Below are 26444 nucleotides of genomic sequence, written 5' to 3' on the forward strand. Positions count from 1 at the left end.
ACTATAAAAATTACTGTATTGGTCCCAGGTCCAGCTAACCCAGTTCTTTCTCTCCACATGAACTTAAGTTGCTATCTATAGAAATATAAGAATCACATAATTATAATTTGTTCTTACTCTCCCAAGTGTTTGTGTAGTCTCTTCCTGCAGATGTAACCTTCTGGGATCCACAAAAATCTTTGGAAAATATTTTTTTTTTTAGATCTATCACTTCAAACATGAAAACTACTGTCCTTTGTTTTGAACCTAACCTGATCTATATCCTTGTCTTTCCTCTGAGTAGAGGATTTTCACTTTGCAGAGGACACAGAGCTGCATATGGTATTCATGTGGACAAATCATAGAGCAAAATTATGTGGCTTTTTGTTTGCTTTTAGTTCTTTTCCAAAGAACTCCTAATCACTGATTTGAATTTTTCTCTGCTAGAGAGGACAGAGTTGATAAAACTGCTTATCATGACTCCACTGTTGCTCTCCTGACAAGTCAACTTACAGCCTATTGATCTAGATTCAAAGGATTGCTTTTGCTGTTGTTTAATACTTTTCCCTCCCATTTAATTTATCAACCATTTTATTACTTGAGTTCTCAGTCTCATAAAGTCCTTGAGCTACTTCTTACAGCCTACATTCATTCTTACTACTTCAAAGAACCATTAAAACATATAGACTTTGGTTCAATGATAAGCACTTTATTAGTGCTTACATCTATAAACCTTTCTAAGATATAATAATCTATAATTTATTTAGTAATTTGAATTATTTCTGATGAAATTTTCTTCAAAAATTTTCTTATGCAGTAATTTTTGGTCCTAAGAAAATCAAAGATTCAATATTAAAAGAATTTGATGTTAAAGTTCACTGAAGTAAGAGGCCAGCTGACATATTCTACTTTACCCTTTGTACTTTTAAAACCTGAAGCACTCTTAATGTTTCTAGTTATTTGAATAAAAAATACTCTATCTTTGTGAGAGGAAACAGAAACCATGGGGTGTTAGCTTCATATTTGTCTTTCAGAGAAGCTGTAAGTCCTCTTATAAAATAAATACTTCCTAGGATGACCTATCAATCACTCTGCATTAAATCTCATTGACTAGTACTATAAATAAATGCAGAAATTATTGTGTTTTCTTTCATGGTTTCTGATCATTTTCTTATCGAATTGGTTCATAAAGGACTTCCTAACAAGATGAGCTATTACAATATTATAATTTTCAATAAAAAATGTTTTTCTAGTCTCTTGTCAGCTGTCATGGTCAAACCACCACATCAGCAAAAGACAAAAGATGAATAAGAAGTAATAGTAATGATAATAGTTTTCAGTTTTGAGTAACAACCATATTGCTGTAATACAGACTGAGAATCCTCTGCTACCCTGAGCATAAGGCTGAAAATAAGTCTTGAATGTTAATCCAGGCTTTGCAGCTAAAACATTGAGGAGTTGTGAAAAAGATATTTATGCCTTTTTTTATTATTATTATTCCTTGCTTATGTGTGTGCTGTTAAACGATTTTGGGAACAAGGAAGACTTCTTTGCTGGCATAAGACCCTGGAAAACAACCACTCATGAATTATGCTCTCGTACTTTTCATACTGAAACATTCTGCTAAATATGTGAATAATATGTTTACAACAAATTCAAAGCGGAAGATACAGCTGAAAATGACAAAATTAGTCATGCTAATGGTGATGTGTGCTGATTTTAAAATTGCTGTAAAAGAAGAGCAAAATGACACTGATGAAAAAGCTTTTGTTATGCCATTTTGAGTAAATTGAGATCAATGCCAGAAGTGCAAAAGGCACATTACCTAACTTCATTTCAGCTATTTCAAGCCAACAAGTAATGTTATCCATTAAGTTCACAGCTTACTGCAGTTCATGGAAAAAAAGGCTTCTTTCATTGGTTTTAAAAGTTGTTTTATTTTAAATTAGGTTTGAAACAAGCAAGCAATATAAATACAGGCTTGATGTGGTCTTAATTTTAAATAGTGGGTACTGTTTGGCATAATGTTCATTGAAGAGTATTTTGTGGCTGCTATGAACAACTACGTAGAACTTACAGAAAGTTAATAAAAAGGTTCAAATTGCACATATATTAATGTAATTAAATTAACCAACACAATCTACAGCTAAGTAAGATCTTCCTCCTTTAACAGATAATCAATTATAAAGTGATACACAAACTTAAAATGTGATATCTTCTCATACTTTTAAGGTTTCAAAACCTTTTATTCAGAGTGATGTTGTGGCTGTTCTTTACTCATCCTGATACAGTAAGGAACCACTTAGTCTCAATGAATTTCATATACTTTAGTGTTTCTTTTTCTAGTAGCCTGATTTGGTATTCTAATACCACAGATGAGTTTTATGGTTGTGTACAGACCCATACAGACTATTTTGGGACATTAAAGGAGTTGAAGATTAGGGGTTTTTTCATGTATAGGGAAAGAACTGAAATAGCCCAGCTTCTACTATCTATTCTTTAACTTCTTCAGAAAAATCCAAGTATAACAACTCTTTTCATAAATGTGATAAATTTAGAGCATCAAAATGTTCCATATTATGAACATTGACCCAATGTACTTAGGATTAAGAAAACAGAAAGGTTGGTCAAAGCACTGTACAACTATCACTATCTTTTTTTCCCTAAGAAAACCCTATCCCCTTGCTCTGATTTAGAAGTGCAATGATATAATTTTATCTGTTGAATTGCAAGAATATTGATATAGCTTGACTTATACTACGAATGACAACCAAAGATGTATGACTCTTGAAAAAATAATTGTTAAAATAAGGTTCCATTATCGATTTATTCCTATTGCTGTTGGGATATTTTTGCAAATATCAGCTTTGAAAACTCCTTTTTCCCACTTTTCTCAGTTTACTTACTAAATATTGGTCAAACTGAGAAAATTAAGGACTTACACTCTATTCTAATTGATCATCATTTGCAGTTATTAATGTTTAACTGCTTTTGCTTGGATTGGTCGATAAATTTTAAAACATTTTCTAAAGGCAGCTGCATGTGGAGCTAAAAGGCTTATATGTGAACACACTCACTGTGTTTATGTTCACGTCTTTTGGATTGTAAGCTATTTAAGGAAAACTATTTAAACTCATTGTTTACATCTTCCAAAAAATTCCTGTCTATGGGACATGTAACAGAGATGAACTAATACTTTAAGCTATACAACGGTATATATAATAGTGATGATATGACATTGCAAAACAGAACATACCCCCAAACCAAAAGTTGTCTGATAATTATCCATTTTATTTGATGATTCATTTAATATCATTTTGCATTTGATTTCAGTAAGTACTGAAGATATTTTAGGAAACTACTAGAAAATATTTATATTAGAAAGTATTCAGAAATTTATAATAGAAAAACTGTTCTTAATTTGATCTAATTTTAACTGAAGGACACACAAAAGTAGGTCTATAAGGACATGCAAAAGTAGGGCTATAACATAGATTATGTTCAGTAAAACTCTTGGTATGATTACACATTAGAATCTGTGTAGTCAACTAAAATCTGGGCAGCTAGTAATGATAAAATGAATAACGAGCTGGCTGAAAGGGAGATGATATGGGTTTGATGATATGGGTTCAATTAAATGGGAAAATACCACTATGAGGAGTTATTATTGAAGTTATACAGAGACCACCTGAGAAAAAAATTTTTTAATGCTTGCAATTGATAGCATTGAAGTCTGACTCATTAAAAGGTATATGAAAATTAATGTTACGAAGTACAAAATTATATACTTGGTTGATAGGAAGAAATTTTACTTTAAACCAAGAGCACAGTAGAAGAAAGCTGTGTAGACCTGACATTCAAAAGGCAACTGTGAGGAACCAGATGAGATCTGTGTGAAAATGGCAATTGCATTCTACAGACATATTGATTGAAATTGTTCAGGAAAAGATATGGATTAGTTGACACATTGTACTTCATTATTCTAAATATTGTGTAGAGTTTTCTCTCATGTGTTTTCAAGAAGGTTGAATTCAAACTGGATGAAATACAGTGAGAACTTCAGTATTGAAAAACATAGTGGGAGGAACCAGAAGAACTTGGCTCAGGACCATTAAGCATGATGAAGGACAGTGGAGTTTGCAGAATGGCTGCAATAGCCAGGAAATTTGTCAAACCCTTTCAACCATATAACACACATTCCTCAACCAATGCAGGAATATCTTATATTTAAATAATTAGTTTTGGTTTGGTACATTGTTTGGGATTTTTTGTTTGGTTGGGGTTTTGTTTGTTGTTTGAGTTTTGTTTGGGGCTTTGTTTGTTTGGATTTTTGTTTTTAAGGGTTTTTGTTTTGTTTTGTTTCTGTGTTTTAAAATCTTGGATATTTTTGAGCCTCTTCAGAAAGAGTTCCTTTTTCCTGGTCAGTGTTAAAGTTTGAAAATGTCTTCCCAATAGTTAACACTATTTTTGTCCTATTTTATGATCACCTCATTTTATGTTGTTTCCAGCCAGATATTTTTACACAGCTGTCCACTGTCTTCATCTCCTAACTATACATCTAGCTTTTATCTAAATGTTTGGATTGTTTGAGGCTTTTTTGTTTGCATTTTTCTCCTTTGTCTGAAAGAATGTATCCAGTAACTTTTGTAATTAAGAACAAGGGATGCATGTCAGATTGATATTGCATCTGGAGGAGTTACAAACAAACTGACTAATAAGGTGGACCCTAGTAGAGCATTCACACTTCTGATAATGGCAAGTTATAAAAGGTAATATCTGATGGCTACTTATATATATTACTGTTCTTTAACCAACAATATCCACATTTACTTTTTTGCTTGGTGATGGTGTCAGTAAACAGAATTCCTTTCACTTCCATTTTTTCTAAACCTTTGCTTTGCCTTTACATTTAAAATTAAATAAACAAAAGGTGTGTGACTAAACTTCAAATAATTTTTATTGATCTACAAAGACAACATGGATGCAAAGCTACGAATTGTCCTACTTGGGGATATCATTCAGTGAACTGACATCATTATCTGTCAAAAAAGTTTGTTGTCTCAGAATCAGGTTTTTATTTCTTTCAAGGAGGAAAAAGAGATGGTAAATGCATCATTTGGTTCCTGGGCCTATCTTTTCTGTTTCCAAAAGAATATCATGAAGCCTGGGCTCTGAGAGTGGTGCTGCTCTGTGCACCTGAGAGTTTTTTGCACAGACCACACTCTTCAACCCCAGCAGTGTTTGCCTCTTTCAACATCGCTGCAGACAGTTAATAGACAGGGATTTTCAGGGAGTGACCTGTCAAAAAGCTCTTCACTAGGTACTGCCCTGTAAGCTTATGACTTTTTTGGACTGGGTGGTACTTTTTTTTCCTCAATAAGGAGAAAACACATATGATAGTTTCCCCCCTAGAAAATAAGAAAAATTATAATGCAACTTATATACATTTTTTCCTGTGAACGAATCATTTACAACATAAGTAATTTTATAATATATGAAGGTTTTTTACATAAATGTTGTTTAATATTTTGTGGGAAAGAAGTGATTCTAGTGCATTTATTAGAGTAGGGTTTTTTTCATAACTTTTAAGAAATACATAACCTCAGTGCATTTACCAGTTCCAGGTAGTAAATTGTTTCCTAATTTTGCAAAATTTTACATTTGATTGTTTTTTATAAGCACGAGATAGCTGTTGTAATTGGCATCTAAATATATTGTACTGAAAACTGAGAATTTTTAAAGAAATTCTTAGGGAATTCCTCAGGCAAAACTTATGTTATCATGCATTATTATTATTACTGTTATTATTATATAATACAGTATACAGTATTATATATATACAGTATATTATTATTATATAATACAACAATTATTATTATTGTTATTGTTATGGTTATAATTACTATTAACAAAGTTTTAAAAAAAGGCAGTTGAACTATTAGTGTCAACAATATGATACAGTAGTACGACGGCTGATTTGGAGGGTAAATCCATTGCCACACAGTAGTCTCTTAGTTTTGATTTCAGAATATCATCTTTGCTGATGCAGTAAATTTTAAATTTTACATTTGATAGGTGTTCTCTTTTATAGTGTTGTGCTCTAATTAAAAGTTATAAATATACTTAAATAGTGACTGGCCTTATGTATACACATATACATAATAATACCAGAGTTATTTAAATAAAAGCTTTGAAATCTTGTAGAATTTAAATTATCTGTGTCAGTTTATCATGTGAGACTTAGCAGTTTTCATAGAAGGCCCTATAACACCAGATGACTTCATGATCACTACTTTGTGCCTTGAAGTATATTGAATAATGCCTTCAAAAAATACGGATAATTACCCCTTTATAAATGGAATATCAGAATACTTCTCTACCTTTTGAGATCTTTGCATAGCAAACTTGGTAAAGAGGCAAAATATGTGTGCTATTAGTTGGCTACCAGTTTTGAATCAATCAGTAACCATGCAGTTATCTCTCAGTAAGTCTGCATCATAGTGTCACTGAAAAACCATCTCCTGTAACACAGAAGCTGAAGTGCTTCTGAGGATGCAGTAGGTTTAAAAAACTACAGTAAATAGCAGAATAGTCAATTTAATTTGTACATATTCCTTTTCTTACTGTAACGCATTTTGTCAGGTAATGCATCTAGTTAAAAAAGGTCAGTCTCATTTGGGCATGTCTGGTGGGCACTGTCACTTCCATTTTGAGTCATAGAGCAATCCTCCTAAAAGGGAAAAGAATCAGGATGGGCTCTCTTTGGATCTAAATATAAAATTGTTGGGTTTAATCACATTTTTAACAATTTAGTTTGATTATTTAACAGCAAAGCTTACTTTCCTGAGGATATCGATATACTTTTCTAATGCTTGCAACGCTGGGGGGGTTTAAAGTATTGCTCTTATGAGGCTAAAAAGAACATATAGAGGATCTTATCTTCCTTATAGGTTCCTGCTTTGTTATAATGAAAGTATTGATGTCTTTCTTATATGAAAGTATTTTTGTAATTTCTTATATGAAAGTATTTTTGTGATTAAAAAAGAATAGATACATGATGCCTTTTGTAGTTTACTTGAAGAATGAAAGATAAAAAAGTAGACATTTTTCATTCTTTAGTAGTTGAGTGGAAAAATTGCTATTTGGATGATCTTCAATTCCCATCTAATTCTTTTGTCTAATATGACAAAATCCTTACACATATAGAATTTTTATATACTATGTTTAGTCAGGCACACCCCAACCGAAAAAGCCAACTCTCAGCTGATCAGCGTGTAGCCTAAGGCAATTACACAAGAAGAGTATACAGTGTCACCAATTTGATGTGTATCAATCCTTTTTTATGCAAGTGTCCAAATGAGTTATGGGACATAGAAGTGAAGTGGCCTTCTGTTAATACTGGAGCTATTTAGTACATAGGTGGGTGGAGAAAGATTCAAGGTCTGGACTCCTGTCGCACATCTAAATTTTTTAAAGATTTTCCTAAATATTGAATAATGATAAACTGTTAGTTAACATGCAAAAAACGATTTTGAAGGTTCTGGCTACTCTTCTGCTCTGGCATTAACTGTCAGATAACTTCCTGTGTCTGACTTTGAATACATCATCATGTGTATTACAGTCTTGCCTCTGAAATTCATTTTCACATTAAATACTACTTCTTACAGCATGATACTTGTCAGTCAGTGTAATTGAAATGTCATGCTGACCTTTATTTGAAATCCTCTGAAATTCCTGGGGTTTTGGAAGTTCTTTTTACTTTCATTCCATTTAAAATACTCAAATTACTGGTGTTCAAAAAGTGCATGCTAATTAACTGTATGAAACTGCCTGATAATTGATCTAACAAACAATATGTCTTTTGCAGATGTAGTTCAGCTGAGTCTGCCTGAAGATCAAAAAATAAGCAGCACCGTAGCAACAGTGGGACAAAGTGCTGTCTTAAGTTGTGCCATCCAGGGAACACTGAGACCTCCCATCATCTGGAAGAGGAACAATGTCATTCTGAATAGACTAGATTTGGAAGATATCAGTGTAAGTAACACAAAGTTCTATTTAACAGCTTATTATCAAAACTTGTCATAAATAATAGAAAAGTAATAAATAACAAGCTCCTTAATCCTGATGTGTCAAAGAAAAGAAACAGAAAATATATGCCTGCCAAATTCTACCTTTTATTTTGCTTTATACTTGAACCATTGCTATCAAATATAGAGAAAAGATGTTTCACAGACCAGTCATTTAAAAGAACAAATATAGCAATAAAAACGTGAGGACTAAATTGCAGCCCAAAATACAGTCAGCATTATACATTCAGGGTTATACAGTCTTCAAACGTCTAGAATAAAAGAGAAATTTATGAAATGAAAATTTTTAAGAAATGCATACAATCTGTACAAGCAGATCATAATAATAACAACCTTATCTTCTAATAGTCCAATGGAAATTGATTCTTTTGCTCATTCCTCCAAATATTCGGCAGTGTGTATGGTACCTCTCAGAGAATGAAAAAAAAGGATATTAGTATAATTTATAATTTCTTTTTTAGGAAGGCAAATGTTTGCTGCCTAACTTTGTCTTGACCTTAAAATCAGAGAAAAATAGAAAATGAGAAACATAATTACATCTTCTGACAAAACTCTAAAAATAGCTTTCAGCTGTATTTTTTGTGCTTTTGGATATGGTCATTTTGCTTATGCCATTTTGTATTAGCAAAGTTTTAAATGTGGACAAATTGATACATTGGGAGTTGTGCTTTCTGTCTGACCTCAGTGAATCTGAAATCCTTGGAACTGTTATGTGTGTGGAATACCATCACAATCAAATATCTCGTCTGTCTATTTTTATTTCTTTTTTTTTAATGATTTTTTTTCTAAGGTGGCAATTGTTCTCACGCATAATCTTTGTTTTGTTTCTGTTTTTGTTAGTTCTGTTAGTAACCTGAGCTTCCTCACAGTGGTGCTCTGTGAAATAAGGGACAATTTCAAAGCTCATCTTGCTTGAGATAAACCCAGCATCATCTGAAAAGTTCTCTATTAAAGAATAATTGGTCTTGTTAGTTTTATATTATCATATGACTGACATTCAAAAGTGTCTTGCCCGTGTTAACAATCTCCTTTTCACAATATTTGTTACCTTTCTGTAAATATGTATGATCAAAAAAATTATTTAGAGTTCTTACTAATTGCTTCTAAGTATAACAACTGGGATGAGCTGTAGATAGAAACAGGAAGATGCATCTGTACACAGAGAAATAGAAGGAAAATGATGAATGGAAATAATGAACTAACAGCTCCATTTCAGACTGAAAGGTTCACTTGACTGCTTTTTGCAGACATGAAAAGATCAAGTGTTTTCTAAGCTTGATACATACAAGTATGCAGTTTGCATATGGCATGAAGCTGAGTGGTGCAGTTGGCACACCTGAAAAATGGGGATGCCATCCAGGGGGACCTGAACAAACATGAGAAGTGGACCCACAAGAACCTCATGAGGTTCAACAAGTCTAAGTGCACCAGGGTCAGGGCAATCCCAGATATGAGTACAGACTGGGAGAAGTCATTGAGAGCAGCCAAGAAGGACCTGAGGCTGCTGCTGGATGGGAGGCTGAATGTGTGCTCTCGTAGTCCAGAAGGCCAACTGCATCCTGGGTTGCATCAAAAAAAGATTGACCAGTAGGTCAAGGGAGGTGATTCTTTAAATTTCCCAAGATCAAGCCTTTTTGCCCACCATGGTAATTATTAAGCAACCTCCCTGTTTTTACCCGAACCCATGAGCTTTCTTGTTCATGTTTCTCTTATTTTCTCCCCCTGTCCTGCCATGGGCTGTGGGGGGAATGACTGAAAGGGCAGATGGGTGGGAGCTTGGCTATTAGCCAGAGCACACTTTTGAAATCTTTATCACAGCTAGGAGAAAGTTGAGTGTGGAATTCTGAAGACTCATGGGATGCACAATCTGAAATGAGATTACAGTGGTGATCAAACATATAAGCAAAACTGAAATTACTAGAATTAGCCATATTTGTTTATATTTATAATAGAAGAGGAGGAATGTGTGACAGTGTACTAGAGTGATAACCCACAAACATTAAAATAAAGGTCTGAAAAATCTTACTTGAGCACCAGGATTATGTTGGTGTGTGTATTTTGTGTACAGGTACAGTAGAAACTTTTAAGGGAGCAGAAAGCTTCCAGTGATAGGAGTGCATAATTCTGAAGACGACTGTATTCATCACTTATTTGTTAGCTTAAAAAAATATAAACAGACTGGAATGCTTGGAAGTCTTTTTAAACAATAATTATAGTTCAGTAATATTCAGTCCCTTAATATTAATAGTTTTGTTATGATTTAAATATAGAAAGAGAAGGTCAAATCCAATATCCATGGAGTGAGACACTAAAATTAATAGAGCTCAAATATATCTGTGTGATATTAATCTAATTTCTCTTTCTAGGTAAGCTAAAAATGTAGAAACAAAGAAGTGGAGTCTGGATAAAAAAAAATGAGTAGACAGACATTGGGTTAGATTGGTCCCCAGAGTTTCTTCTCTTCAAAATTTATTTTACGACTCACTGTTTCCACAGATTTGATATCTATATATTTATTTCTAGATCTATTTCTGAACCTGTTTATCATATAGTTACTTTTTTGGTTCTTACTTAAAGATTGTTATGAGACCATAATTTAGTATGCATTCAGGCAAAGTAATAAAAATAAAACCTTGGGGAAAAGAAAAATAATTGTGGGGAAAAAAAAAAAGTGGTGTCTTATATTTCACTATAGAAAATTAATTTAATACCTAAATAAATATTACTTCAAAGGGACAAATCCAGAATGTGCACCAATGTATGTTGTCAGTATTTAATCATCGAAGAATGTGTTATATTTATTCAAGCAATTTTAAACATTCAAAACCCCCAAGTCCTTGTATAATTTAAGATGTCCCCAGAGGAAGTCTATACTAGGCTTTACTAAGGCTATATTATAAACTACAATGATATTTGCCTAACCTGGGAATTCTTAATTTACTCAGTTACACAAGAACCACACCTGTGCATCTCAAGACTAATAATGTTGTGTAAACAGTAATCTATTTTGTGACAATACCAAATCAAACACTGACCTGGGAAGATAGTTTGGGTTTGGGGTTTTTTCTTCAACAAATTTATCAACATAACTGGAAGTCAGCATATATATATGAAACCAATCATAGTCATAGTAAGCAGTAGTGACAATGTGATTTTGTAAATCATAGCAAGTGCTCATACTTATAAATGAAGTTTTTTCACTATCCAGTTCCCAATATGAGTTAAGCTATTTGGTTCAAGGAGGGACAGACTCTGAACAATATAATGTCCTACTGTTTTACCAAATGGAAAAATGCAACAAGAAGAAGGAAAGGAGTCCAAATCTAAATTGAAATTGATAGTTAAATTTCTTTTTTTTTTTTTTTTTTTTTAGTATCCTAGTCGTATACTGAAAGTATATAGGATGTATCTCTAAAGCTGTCAACTGTGGAGTGGATAAGACTGAGTCTTAATGAGTAGTGTTTTATATACTCTAAGACAAAGAAATATGAAGAAATATTGTTTCACTTTCAAAGGATTACAATAGAAATTTATATTTAAGTATGCATTTTAAAATCTTCTATGAAGTGTGCAGTCAGATATTAATAATGTAACTGTTAATATTCAGTTGATAATTTTAAAAGTACTTAGTACTTCTCAACTCTTCTTATGGTACTTATCAGTAGAAAGATGCAATACTTCCAGAAATAGTAATCTTTCTTTTACTGAAAGTAAAGGGAATCAGGAATAATGAGCATCCATCTGAGTGAAATTACGAAAAATTATATGCCTCTGCAAGTTTTACTTTACTTAAATTGTAATATGATTGGTCTGTGACTCACTACAGAATTGATATCACAGGACATTTTGCTGATATTTTAGTACACATATAGAAAGACTTCTTTTCCCCCTTGCTGTTATCCTGCATCTTAAATTTAATATTTATCTTTCCACTTACCTCTTGGAATATGTTTTATCTAACCTATTATTAGAGAAAATAATTCCAATGTATGAAAAATAGCAGATATATTTCCCAAATGCCATACATACTACTTTTTTAAATGTTAATTCATTCGGGTTTTAAAGCTTTCATTTCTTATTTTACTTTATTTTTTTTTCTGATATTTTCCTCCAGTTTTGCTTTCAAGTTATTCCCTATACACATGAGCAATACACTTTCTTATAAGATCTCAACCCTTTGTTCTTACATGTATTCAAGATCTATTGAGATGATTTGTCCATATGCACAGTTTAACAGTAACTTCAAAAGAGTGTAGTTCAACTTTTCCTTTTGATAAAAACCCATGGCATCTTTCTTTAGGCAGCCTTCTTGGAAAGCACATAACATTTGGGGTTCTTGAAGTTATGTGTAGGTTATCTTTTTCTTAAAACTTCTTATTTTTTCATCTTGTTAAAATTAATTTCCACAGTACAGCTGCCAGTATTTTTTGGTGTCATTCAACAGTTGATATTCTCTTCTTGACATATCTCCCCTTTACCTCCTAAGAAAAAACACAACACCAAAGCACCATAATGGAGAATGCCACTGAAAGCTAATGTTCTCTAAAGATCATGATAGCTTATATTCTGTAGAGTTCTGCTCAGCTATTGATTACAGAAAGGTTTCTAGATTGTCCAAAACACTAAGTGTGTTTTCTAGAAAGGATTCCTGACATCTGACCTCTTCTTTTTCTTCCAATTTTTCATCCTTTATTCTCCTTTTTTCTATTCTTAAGAAAAATCTCAGGAGAACCTCATGAATTATTCTCTTCCACATTGTTTTCTCCCATGGGAGGCTATGGACCTACATACAAGCTTCTCTCCATGCATGGGTAATTGTTCTTAAGAAAACACAGTTATGACTTTAGGGTGATGGTCAGAAATATAAATGCCCTGTCTGCCAAGAATTTGAGTGAGTGTGTGTGTGTGTGTGTTTGTAGTTCTGACAGAATCCTAAGTGAACCATAAATGTCAGGGAAATATTCCTCAATCTTTTTTATCTGCTCCCCAAATATAACAACTCTTACAAGCAAAAAAATAAAAAAAAAAAAATTATTAGGATATAAACTAGAGGACTAAAATTTAAAGAAAGTGAAGATTATTAATCAAAACAGAATAGTGTCCCAGTTCTGTCCAGGACAGGGGCAGTTTTTGCAGTATCCAGATGGGAACATGTCTAGGATATGAAGTTTATTCTGAGCCACTTCATACCATTTTCTGGAGATGAGGAAAGGGCTCTCTTCCAGGTCAGGTAGCCTGGCAGAGAGGGGTGTAGGTGAGTAATCACGTGTGTGAATCACTTGCCTTTTTTTTCTTGTACAATCTGTCATTAGTATTGTTGCTGTTACTGTTCATTCTGTTATTTCATTGCTATTTCCAGTTAATTGTTCTTATCTCAACCTCTGATCTTTACCTTTTGTGCTTCCAATTCTCCTGTCCAGTTCACCACAGGGAGAGGAGAATCGTTTCAGTGGGAACCGTAAATTGGGGAATACCATTCCTAAACCATGACAAATAGATATTCAAAATTCATGTTAAACCAATTTCTTTATTTGTGAGTATCCTAAAAGAGGGAATGCCTGCTTGCAGGGATGGCTTAGTCAATGCACTGACTTTCTGATTTGCTGCAGCAAGCTCTACCTGCTCTTTCTCCATTCCTCAGGTGTTTTTCCTCCTCCCTGACATTTTTCCCACTGGCTCTCTTACTCTGCAGAATCTTTGCTGGGGGTCTCTCACCCTTGTGTGAGGAAAAGTGTAGGAGTCCTAAGACGTGAAGGGAACACCAGAACCTCAGAGGTGATGCTACTACTTTTTGGAAGACAGTAACTCATAGTCCAACAATGAAGAAACCAAACTGTTCAGCCATAGTACCATAGTCAAAAAGCTACCAGTCTTGTTCAATACAAAATCTGGGTCCTGCTCAGTTTATTTTGAGCTTTTATTAGTAAATTGCAGTGCAGCAATTGCAGTGTCAGATCTTCGATATGGTCCAGCAGTATTCTGTGTGTTACAACCAGGATATATGCAGTTCACTTTAAAAGCCTACTTGCAGGTTTTCCTTATGTATTATGGCTATGACAGCTCTTAAACACATCTCTTACATCTTTCTCATGTATTTTCTACTGATTTTTTTTTTAATGAGGTAGTTCAATTTGTTTAACAGTGACTCATCAAAGTCAGCCCATTTCTATTTTTACCTGTATTGAATTACCCTTTATCTTTTACATGGTTTTTCTTGTAAGTAGGATGTATAATTACCATTTCTATTGAATGGGTCGAATACTATTTTTGGTTTGTTTTTTTTTTCTATTCTATTAAATTTTTATTTCTATTTCCATTAAACATAAAGTGAAAATAGTTATTGTCAAAAATGCTACTCAGCTTTATGAAATACCTAATTTTTTTGTTTACTTATAGTTAAGCCAAAAGTCTTGACCCCCAGTGCAATCATTGCATTCAGTCCCCTTCCATCCTTCTTCTTTCTCTTCCTTTTTTTTTTTGAATCTGATTTTGAGTCCTAATTAACTGTTTAGTGCTGGGATAAATCACATGTATGACTTGCAAGATATGGTATGTTTTATTTTGAATATTGAGGCTATTTTAATATTTATTTTAGTTATGGCATGATGAATGCTACTTTGGACTATACATTGTGTTTTCATGACACTGTAAAGGCACATATAAATCAGGTACCAAAACTGATCTGTAGGCTTCTGGGTTAATGAAGTACTGCAAAAAAAGATTGGGATTGGATTTCATTCACAAAGTATCAATTCCCATTAAAATAATTTGGATATACCACTTGCATAAATCTAGCCTACATGAAGTTATAATACTTCTGAGCTTATTATGTACATTTTTTTTATGGTGGGGACTATTTTGAGCCAGCTTATGATTGTTTTTATGAAGAAACGTTAAGATCCTCACAGGCTTTCTCTACTCTTGTGCTCAATCAGTACACTTCATTGTATCTTTATTACAAATGAAAGTATTTGTTTCAGAGGTGAACAGAATCATGTTCTGTGGACCATCATCTCCTCTCAGGCTTTCAGCAGTGTAACTGAGATCAGGATCTGGTCATTTTTCTATTACAGAGTGGGGCAAAGTAACTGTTTCTTCCACAGCTGAGTCCCTTGTCTTGCACTACTCATAATTTTACGTTCTAGAGTTGTTTGTACTGTTAACTTCCAAAATAGCTGAATCTGTTAATATTTTCATATTTGTTTTTCTGCATTTTAAAATAAATACCCTTGTGACAGTGAAAGGTGATGATAACATGTAAATCCATTCCCCCTTACCATAAAGAAATACTTGAAAATAACTCCAGGCAAGTAATATTAAACTACCTTGAAGATAATGCTATACGTTTCTGACACTTACAGACAGAAATTTTTAATAAAATGACAAAGGAACACTGTGGATTTCTGAATTACTTGATTCTTCCAAACCAGTTTCTTAAAACAACACATTGAACACATTGTTAGAAGAGTAGCTGAAATGGTAAATCTGTACTCCTAGATGTTTAAGAGGAGCTTTTGTGGGAGCTGAAATATATAAATATCAAAGGTGTTCAAAACATTCTTATCCTTGTTCTTCATAAATATATCTTCTTGTAAAATGCAGTTTCTTCTAAAATACGTCAGTGATATTTTAACTTCTGTTTTATTTATTATTGGCATTGCACAACGTAATTGTATCCCCCCCGCCTGTTTTAACTTTTGTATAGTAAATAGTGTTTAACAGATTCGGTAGAAATATGTAACTATTTTAAGGTACAGAGATAGTAATTTCATTTATATCAATGTTTTCCTTTCAGCAAGCTTTTAGATTCATCATGATTTTTCTACTATATTATTCATTCAAACGCTGTTTCCTAATGTCCTGCTTTTTTTCCTTTTTTTTTTTTTTTTTTTTTCAAGGACAGCAGAACTTTTATCACGCCTACCTTTTTTTCACTTTTGCCTATCTTCCCCGCATTTTAAAATTAGTGGAAAGCTGTTTAATATTCTGTGTTATAAGAAGACTTGAAAATTTTTGTAAGCATCACTTTTTCATCCCCATAGCATCTTTCTTCCTCAACTCTTTCTTTTCATTTAAAGTTCATAGTTTTCTCTCTTCTTTTCTGTATATGTATATATATAGAGAGAGATGCAGGTTATGTCTACAATCAATATTTCTGTTACTAGCAAATTCAGTTTGGGCTATTAATTTCTGATTAGTTCATGAAAAAACTGTAGTTTGATTTTTATGTAAAGTTATGGACTTACTACTCCCACTTTTTCTGCTATATACATTCCATCAGCTGGGTGAAACCCAGAATAATTTCGGAGTTACTTTATTACTTGTTTCATATTTATTTCTCCAACTTGTCCAGGTCATTTTGCAGCTCTTTTTCTATCCTACTAGTCTTAATGCTTTTCACAGCTAAGAAATATCTGAAAGGGTTTTATAGTACACAAAAAGATTACTAAGCTTTTCAGGTTATTATTTTAGAAAAGAAACCTCAAAAGAGCAACCTCTACTAGGCTACAGCTAGCAGTAAAGGTCATTCCTTCTTAAAAGCATGAGAAAGATGCTTTGTTAATAATGACCTCCTGTGGTTCACAGCCCTGACTTTCAAATCATTTCTATAGTACATTAAATAGGAGGGCCATATCGCCAGTAATAAAAGTGCTTTGATATCCAGGAGTCTGTTTCATTGAACAGAGAGGCACAATTACATATCAAAAGAAAAAATAAGAAAAGAAACTCCATCTTCCCCTCCTTTACAAGAAGCCCAGGAAGAAAAATTAGGATGCATAGGACATAACTACCTTTCAGGAATTTGGCTCAACTGGCATTTATATATTTAAAAAAATAATAATAATTTAAAAGAAAACTGGAGAAGTGTACAAAGGTATTTACTCAGTACTGGCTCAGAAAGAAAATTGCTACCTACCTGAAAAATAATCGATACTGCTACTTGCAAAGGTGAACATGAAGCAAATTACTTACCTAGATCAAGCCTGATTAGTTTGTGAGCTCTGACTGGATAACAACAGAAAGGGTATGTCTGCCAGGATTTTCAAATGATGATATGTAAGCTTTCTGTTAATCAAACTGGTCAGTGATCTGCCTACCCATACACCTGATAGTATGTGGCATCCATTCATTTTTAAATTTTATTAAGATCTACTTTAGCTCAGACTGATTTCTCTTTCACCACACCAAGTCATGTATCATATGTTAATTTTATCACCTTCATGTGTATTCTTCCTTTTTCATGTTTATACCATTTTTACACAGTTATCTTAGTAGTCTAGAGCTTCTTTATCAAAAATTTACCTTCAGAACTTTTTCTCTTTGGGTATAAAGAGTATTTGTATCCATAGCAAAGAGTTTTCATTGTTCTGTTAAAAAGGAGAGATACAATAAACTAAAGATTTTTCTAAATTTAGTATGAATTGAGGAACAGGTGCATCAGTGTTGTCCATCTGATTCTCCTTTTATGTGTGCCTGCCTATTGTAGCACTTCAAACTATAACAGAAGTATGAAAGTTGAAACAGTGCTTCTAAATAATACCTAGCTTGGTTTGTTATAAAAAATTGTTCTACTCTAAGGAAAATGCAGGGGAATTTACAGAGGATCAATGAATCTGCATTCTTTAGTGTACTTTTGCAGATACAATGTGATAGAAGTGACTGGATTTTTTGACAGTTACCCGAAAGTACTTATTAAATATGTTTTGGTTTTGCTGGTGATTAACATTTTTCCTCTAGAGCTTTCTAAGGGATATATATTAATGTTTTCAAATGATATGTTTAAGCATATAGATACTTAATTGAAATATTGAAGAAGAAAAAGAATAATTTTTTAATTGAAAATAAATTTCAGAGTATCTTAATAATAGAAAATGTTCTTACCCACTCTCATCTGAAGTATGCTACCTTGTCTGATTTAAATCAGATTTATGTGTCCATTTACTCTTAAGAATTTTCATAAGAACAATTTTTATGCATTTAATTTCAAATAGTCCTGTTAATTGAGAGGAGACTGTCTTCCTTTATAGCATTTGGGCTCCTTCCAGGCAAATGTCTCTCTTTGCAGACCTGTTTATGTCAATGAAAAATAAAACAGAATTGCCATACTATGGCACAGTAAAATATCAATGCCATATCACTTTTTTTTATGTGAGATATTTTTATTTTTTTGCAGCAATTTGGCAAATATTAGAAACTCTGTAAAGTTCTTGCTATTGTCATCTATAGTTAATGAAAGATGACTGAAATCTCATTTTCTCTTTAAGTTTTTGACATTATATACATCAGTTTTAACATCAGACAAGAAATTAGTTCATGAAAAAAGGCTTTGAAGTTTAACCTGTGAAAGTTAAACAATTAACATTTTAAATTAGAGCAAAAGGGAGGCAGATCAAAAAGCCACCTTTTCTCCCACCTCTCTGTATTAATAAAGATCTTATTTCTGACATGAATTCTATGATCATAGAGTTGGCAACAGTTAATGATAGAGTTGGCAACAGTTAATGATAGAGTTATAACTGGAGTAAAATATAACTGAAACCAAGGGTTAGCTAGAGGGATCAGCAATAGAAAAAGAACGTCTGTACGTTTCAGTCTTGCAAAGCAAGACTATACTGTATATAAGAAAAAATACGTGATGGTATTTCAATAATACAGTTACATATGGTGACAGTAGCATAGAAGCTTTCCAATGAATAGTGCTGTCCCATTATTTAAAACAAAAACATAGAATAACATGAAAAGAGAAGAGGTAGTGTGTATTGTTTCCTAGTTCATAAAGGACTTGTACCTCTAAAGAAATTTTGGGTCTATTACAAAAAGCAGTACTTAGGAAAGCAAAAATTAATTACAGTAGACAAATATAAACAATAATGGTGTTCTGACTAGTAAAGTTATTTTGGTGTATCTTGTAGAAAGTTGAAATGTGCTAAGAAAGTGTTAGCTGTTCTTGCAACAGAAGAGAATTGGTTGCAGAGTAGTTGGATGTATCATAGAAAGAGAACCTTTTACTCAATTCAAAGAGCACAGGAATATGGTTGTGGTACTCTTATTTGCATCAAATCTTTTATATGAGTGTTTTATTTAACTGGAGTTTATGGTCTTATTTTTAACTGGGAAATTGAAAGTACTTGTGTTTGATTTTATTTTTTTTTCTTTTACTGTTCTAATACATAAGAAAAATATGTACCTCAATTAGGCATTTTGCCCTTAAATAATACACAGTTTCTACTACAAGTAGCAGGATATGGTAAAAATTATATGTATAACAAATGTGAGTGTTTAATAAGAACAAAGTTTTAAACATCAGCAAGATTTATTTACTTTATTAATAACAGCCAGAAAATATTTATGACCACTATACACAATCCCTTTAGGAAATGGGGAACTTCCAGCCTTACTTCTGTGACTCGAACACAGACTAGATCAAAAAGAAATATCTTATTGGCCATAATGTATAGAAAATAATGGGATTTTTGTTACTTCACCATTATGCTATTATCTTTGTGTATGAACAGCTATCAAAATATATGATACCTGTAGGCTTATCATAACATCTTGGCTTCATATTAGTAAAAGAACAGAAGTCATACTTTGTACAGCTCTACAAAATCTGTTTGTCAGTGCCACTATATGCTGAATTTTATTTTTTTTTTTTTTTATATAGACAATTTTCTGAACACTGTAATTTGTCTTGTTTTATACCAGGATGTTTTTGCAGTGGCTTATAATTAATTTGACCAGAAACCACAACAAGGGAATACAAAGGCTACCACTAAAAAGTATCATCACAACTCATTTCTGTAGGGAGGGTAAATAAAACAAAACAAACCACCCCCAAACCAATCAACAACCAAACAACACTCCAAAAAACTGAGCAAACCCAAAAGATTCTTACATAAGTAGTTTTGGTGTTTACAGTGAAAGGTGGCTGTGAATGACCCTAAGGTGTCTTTTCTATCACTGATATCAAGGAATTGATCTTGCCTAGTAAAGCTTTCCTGTGATAAAAGATTAGACTGATGGACATGGAGTGTTATATTAGTGGTTTGAGCAAAGACAGTGTGTATGTGCCACTTAGATAACTAAGATTAGTATTAAATGTAAATTATCTCACCTTTCACTTTGCTTATTAGTGTAAATTCAGCATTTGCTTGTAGTACTCTTGCTCTCACTGAGTGCTTAGTTCAGGTTGACTGGGGTTTTCTGTTTGTTTGAAAGGCTCTAAGAAAAATATTTTAGAAGTATTGAATGTGTCAAGCTGACTAGACCTTTGTTAAGTGAAGCCGTTGTGCTGGCATTTAAACTGCCAATATTTTGATTTTATTAGCAAAGAGAAGAAGATGGCAATAAATGGATGTCAATCACTTTGTTGTATGTATTCAGGTGTATACTTATAAGAAGTCTTTCATATAGGCATTCCATTCAAAGTCTTTCTAAGCATGCATGTCCCCATTTCTTACATAACAAACATGATAAACTGATACAAGTGGCCCTTGTATTAATAATTCAAGTGATGTGTGACTGGCCCTCTTTTGTCTCTACTGTTGTCTGTAGATCATACATTAATGCTGCATTTAAAATGAGAGATCAACTTAAAGGAAAATATATTCAAATTACAATATGATTTTGTCCCACTTTGTACATTAAGAATGAGGTAAAGAGAATCATTCTGATTTTTATATCAGGTTTGAAGGTACTAGGTTTCTTTTTGTCTTTTTTTTTTTTTTTTTTTGTTTTTTCCCTTATCTCCTCTTTAGTTACCATGTAGTAGGAGATTCCCAACTAGTCTCTATGTTTTTTGGTTTAGGTAGTTCTGTCTGCAAGATATTTGAAAGCTGTATGTGTTTGAACAGGTGTTTTGTAGCCCATTCAGTTTATCACATGTACACAAGTGATTTTGTGATAAACCAAAATTTATCCCACAAGGGATTGTATAAAGCTTGAAGATACTCTACCTGCCTGTCTGTCTCACTCCTGGATAGTTCAGAAATACATGGGATGGACTGGATGAAAACTGGAGGAAAATGTTTGTAATACGAAAGTCTAAAGGTTGAGGTTTTTTTGTGGGTGGTTTTTTTTTTGTTGCTGTTTGTTTGTTTTTTGTAGATTCTCTTGACTTTGTGAGAAAACATCTGAAGAAATTTGTTTCTATGAAATAAAATAGGTTCTTTTAGTGTGAGTGCAGTTCAGAAAAGAAAGATATGAATTATTGTCAGCATAGGAAAAGGGGTTCTGCACTCACGAAACTAAACCTGAAATCCAGTATTTTATGCAATAGGAAGATCAAAAACTTCAATAAACTTTATAAATTTAAAACTAAAGTGCTTGCAATCTAAGTATTTGAAAACAGATTAAATCTTACAGTGTAATTATGAAGAGCAGATATTTTTAGTATCAGGGAAATCAGTAAAATTCAGTGATTTCTCTGCACTAATCCTAAAAATAAAATGTCTCTAAAGAAAGAAAGTAGAAATGGAGATGCTCTTGCTTAGCTCATTCCACAAATCTGATCCTAAATTGAGACCTTAAAGCGTAAATTGAATCATTACTGCTTCTTTGGGGCCTCCTGGCACTTAGATACACTTTGGAATGTGATCCAAGTAAATTGCACAGTGCAAAGCTAGTTGCTCTTTGAAGAACCAGCTTGGAGTGTAATAATAAATACATCTACAATTAAAACTGATTTAAAAAAAAAAAAAAAAAAGAACAGTTTAGGGAAATGATAATAAACTGTGGTAACTGGATAATTATAAATTCATGTCACTGATTATGAGGTGAACTTGAAAAATACATGAGGCATTAAAGTCAGATACTTTATTCAATTAAATCTGATTATATAACAATTTGTTTTGTTAGAAAGGAGTAAAACTTGAATGGTATGTGAGTGATTCTGACGATCTCTGTCTAACGTGAAGCAATAAAAAAGACAGCTGTATCAGAGCATGCTGAAATCTTCATTTAACATAAGCTACATCTACTCGGTTGGAGATTTTGAATGTCTAAATAAATTAGCAGTCATTATTGCAGATTCATAGCAAGATAGTGTAAAGTTACAGAGTTTTTTGGGAAGTAAAAGGTTAGTGATGTTTTATGACTAGCCTCAAGAGCTCTAGTACTTTGGTAAAACTGTCACTTGTGCCTAGTGATTCCCATAAACAAGAAAAAATCCTAATTCTCTTTACACATCTACATATAAAATGAAGTCATTATTCTCGCTGATGATCTAGTAGTAAAGGGTTTTATGGGACTTTTCTGTGTCATCCCTCTTCAGATTCTTAGGAAGCTTGTAACATTATTAGATTTCAAAATAGCAAAACCATGTCAGTTTAATCAACTGACATCTTTTTTGAAAAGCACAAACGAGTTTCATGTTTTCTGTAGAAAAATGGATGTTACCATTTATTAGCTGTTACTATTTCCTCAGGAAGTAAAACTGCAGTCCTTACTGTATACCAGAGAATAAAGGGAAAATCATATATCTCTAACAAATTATTTAAACAGGTACAGTGTTATTCTTTTCATTTATAGTCAGAGAAATAACCTGTTTCTGAGATTTGCTGAATACAGACAAATCCTGCTCAATTCAACTAATGATCTGCGCTCATGTATTATTTCAGAAAGAGGGAATAGAAAATGATCTCTGCATTGACCATTTGTAATAGAATCTTGGGAAGGTATGCACAAAGACTTTATCAACATTGGAGATTTAGTTAGATGTTCTGAATTGCTCACCAGATGATCACCTTTTTACCCAGGAGCAGTAGAATCATGTTAGTAAAGCTATTGTGATGAAAAACAGCCCTTTGTAAAATTCACTCATGATTTGTTTTTTACTTTGCAGTCTCCCCAGTGTTAAGAAACAGAGGGACCAATTAAATGCCTACAGTGTCTAATTGTAGCTAGGAAGTTTGTTTCCATGGTCAGCGGAGAGAGTTAGATGGTAACTAAAGCAGGGAGCAATGATGGAACCACTGAACTTTCCAATGGAAGGATTTTGCTACCTTTAGCTTTCTCAACTGACTGCAAAAGAAGCTTAAAAATATTAATTTCCTTTGATTAAAGCTAGCCTGCATTAATAGCCATGAACTGTTGTCCTGTATCCTTCAGAATAGAGCTTTCTTTAAGATCCTGTCGCTTTCCACTCTAGATGCTATAGTAGTGCTTATTTTAGACTGTGTATTTTCTTTTTTTTTAGACTTTGACATGATTTACCATTCTCTGTAAGACTGGTTCTTTGACTAGTGGATTTACATTAGATTCATGATTCATTCTTATTGCAACTTTAAAATATGAAACTGAGAGAAGGTATGCAAAATTTGTGCTTCTGAAACTTAGGGTTTGTTTTCTTAAGATAGAAGCAAAACTAAAAAAACCCTCTTGGATTCGTGCCAAATGCAATTATTTTCAGACTTCTTTGTGGAATTTAATTTCTTTCTGACAGGCAGTAAAAAACTGCAGAGTTGCATTGCTTTTCCAATGTGAACAGAGAAACTGATTACTTGGAAAATAGGAGTTGTAACATTGACATTAGCATGAAAAACCTGAGCTGAGTTTATCTGGCAAACCAAGCATACATAAATGATTATTTTTAAAAGTGTTTCCAGTTAACCCTCAAAAGGTTATCTACTCTCTGTGTCCTTGCAATAAAGGAAGTTAAAGACACTGAAAAATATGTAAAATTTTAACAAGAATGTGACATTAGTATTACTGGTACTTCCATGAGTTGATTGAAATAAAATGCAGAGAGCTTGGAGGAAAGTGTAGGAAATACAAGGTAAATAAGGGGTACTGGCTGTGTTTTATAAGCAAACAACTGTTGTTTTGAAAATATCTGGTTGTCTGCAATTATTGATGCAGCTTTCCCTCAGCAAACCAATGAAAAATTTTAATCCTTAGCTTCAAATTTTTTGCTTGCTCAGTTTAGAAGCAGATGATGGGGTTTTTTGCCTTTTTCCATAAGAAAATCAAGATTTCCCTTTAAAAGGCTGTAAACTACCACACCCAAAGTGTGTTGTCATTATCATTGAAACTATTATTAACCATCAGTAAAAAGGAGACCAAACAGTATAATTTTACTTTGTTACGGATTTGTCAAAGACTGCAAATAGAAACACAGGTCATATGAAATGTAAGAGCTATGAATTCAAAAATATGGGGTGTTTGCTAATTCCATTTATTAAGGACCCACCAAGTTATTTTTTTGTTTGTTTCAGTATAATCTAAGTAATAATTCACATCTCCATTTCACATTGCCTGCATTATTTTCCTATTGGTTTTATTTTTCTTTTTTTTATATCATTCCTCACAATGTGGAGTTTTGGAGTTAAAAGTAATATTTTGAAGTTCATTAGAATTTGAAAAACTAAAGGAGGTAAGACTGTATTTTTCTTCTGACCTACATGAAATGTTCCATAAAATCAGTACTGTGAAAGTGTATGAGTGTAAACTTTGGTGCATGAAAATCACTTTTTTACCGTGTACCAATGTGGAGGTACTGGATGTTCAGGATGAACCCTTGGGATCACTCAGTCACTCAAAATGTGGAAAATCCAGGCACCAAACCCTAGTTTGAGTTTTGTGGCATTAATGAATTTCCTATTTCATACCTATATTCTATTTGGGGCTCTAAGCACTAGATCTATAGATATTTTGTGAGGGAGTTAGACTTTTTTTCTAGAAAAACCATGTTTTCTGATTTCAAAAAAAAAAAAGAAAAAAGAAAAAAAAATCTTCTGCAGTTTTGGGTATAATGGCTTCAGACCACCTAAATGTAGTCTGCATTCTCGATCCATTTTCCTGAACTACTTAAATCTCTGAAGTGAACTCTCAGTTACACACTGCAAGTTAGATTTGGGCAGTGATCAGTGTGGATGGACTTAGTGAAAAGGAAAATAAAGACATGATATTGTTTACTTGGGGGAGATGTTTTTTAGGGGAAACTTGTGATCTTTCTATGAGAGAATACTCAAGATTTTAAGTACAGAAGGTTTTTACAAAGAGCAAAAAACGCCAAAAAGTTATTTAAGAGAACAATATATTGGCAAAAAAGGCTGGGAAAAAAAGTACACTCAAACAAAACCAAAACCAATCCTAGGTTCTATGATGGTGAACAAATTCAAGCAGTCTGCTTCATTATACATTCTCCTGTGGGGAAAATCTGGGAACAGTCTTTGTAGAGCTGTTGATGAAGAAGTGGAGGTAAATGATCATAAACTCTCTTATATGCAAAGAGTTAGCATATGAAAGCAAGTTATAAAACCAAAGGAAATAATTTTTGATATAAAAACAAAAATTACCTTTAGGTTTCTGCTGTATAAACACTAAGACAGCAAAGGAAAGATTGGCTATCAAATTAAAGCTTTGTTCCTATATTGTTTTCCTCATTATTCATGACATATATCATGATTCTTAATATGTCAAGTTCTTCAACAGAACAGAGTTACATCGGAATAATTGTTAAAGGAATTGTTCAATTCTGTCTTTTTAAGTATGACAAAAATAATTAGTTTCTCAATGGAATTCTAGAGGTATCTTGCCATTTTTATTTGAACAGTAGGAGACTGAACAGAAATTGAGCTTGTAGCAGTTTTTTACCATCATCAAATGTTCTGTATTTATTGCTGTTGATGTTTGAAGGCTCTGTCTGTTTCAACCATGTTTGTGTGTCACTACAGGTGCAGGTGTTTTCAGGGACTTAGCTTGTGAGTTAGTCAATAAAACACTGAATATTTGTCAACATGCAGTGTCAAATAGCTCTGTTTATACTTCACCATCCCTTTTCAAATCCTGCTTAGGACATCAAGTTCTCTTTGTATTGAGTAGTAATTAACAAAACAAACATTGAACTGCTATAACAATAAACTAGGGATATTTATTTTGTAGTTGTAAAGGAAACCCGAACAAAACAACCAGACAAAACCAATACTAACAAAAAAAGAGCCATCCATAAAATTCAGTCTCTCTGAGTTATGAAATGATGTTGTCATGTGTGAATATTATTGAAATACTCATGGCTTGAAATACTGATGTCTCAGTAAAATAACCACAGGGATGTTTTATCCATTATTTCTGAGAAAAAGAAGAAAAAGGCATAACACAAGCATTCACTTACTTAAAAAATAACTATGATACCTAAAGATATCATATGCCATAGTGAGTCAGTTAAAGGGCTGGAACAGGTAAGTGTACATCTAATAATGCATCATAAAGAATGTTAAAGTAGTCTTCAGACTGCATTTTAGCAACTCAATTTTTATACACTCCATCCTATGTCTTATTTTGTTCACAAATGCCTTTGTCAGAGTTTAGGCAGAAAATTTTAGACAGCAATAATAATAGCCATTTTCTAGATAAAATGCGAAGACCTGGTTCTTTTGG

At 32.9% G+C, this 26444-nt stretch overlaps 1 protein-coding gene across 2 annotated transcripts in view; it reads left to right on the plus strand.

The window, feature by feature from the left end:
- Positions 1-26444, plus strand: part of FSTL5 (follistatin like 5) — a 281074-nt gene that overhangs the window by 183290 nt on the left and 71340 nt on the right. For both annotated transcript variants that reach the window (XM_050338164.1, XM_050338163.1), the window contains one exon: positions 7847-8013. In XM_050338164.1, coding sequence (XP_050194121.1) covers positions 7847-8013 — 167 coding nt within the window. The remainder of the gene's footprint in view (positions 1-7846; positions 8014-26444) is intronic.

The sequence above is a fragment of the Myiozetetes cayanensis genome, unplaced genomic scaffold (genome assembly GCF_022539395.1).
Source record: "Myiozetetes cayanensis isolate MyiCay16 unplaced genomic scaffold, myiCay2020 scf7, whole genome shotgun sequence".
Classification (NCBI taxonomy): domain Eukaryota; kingdom Metazoa; phylum Chordata; class Aves; order Passeriformes; family Tyrannidae; genus Myiozetetes; species Myiozetetes cayanensis.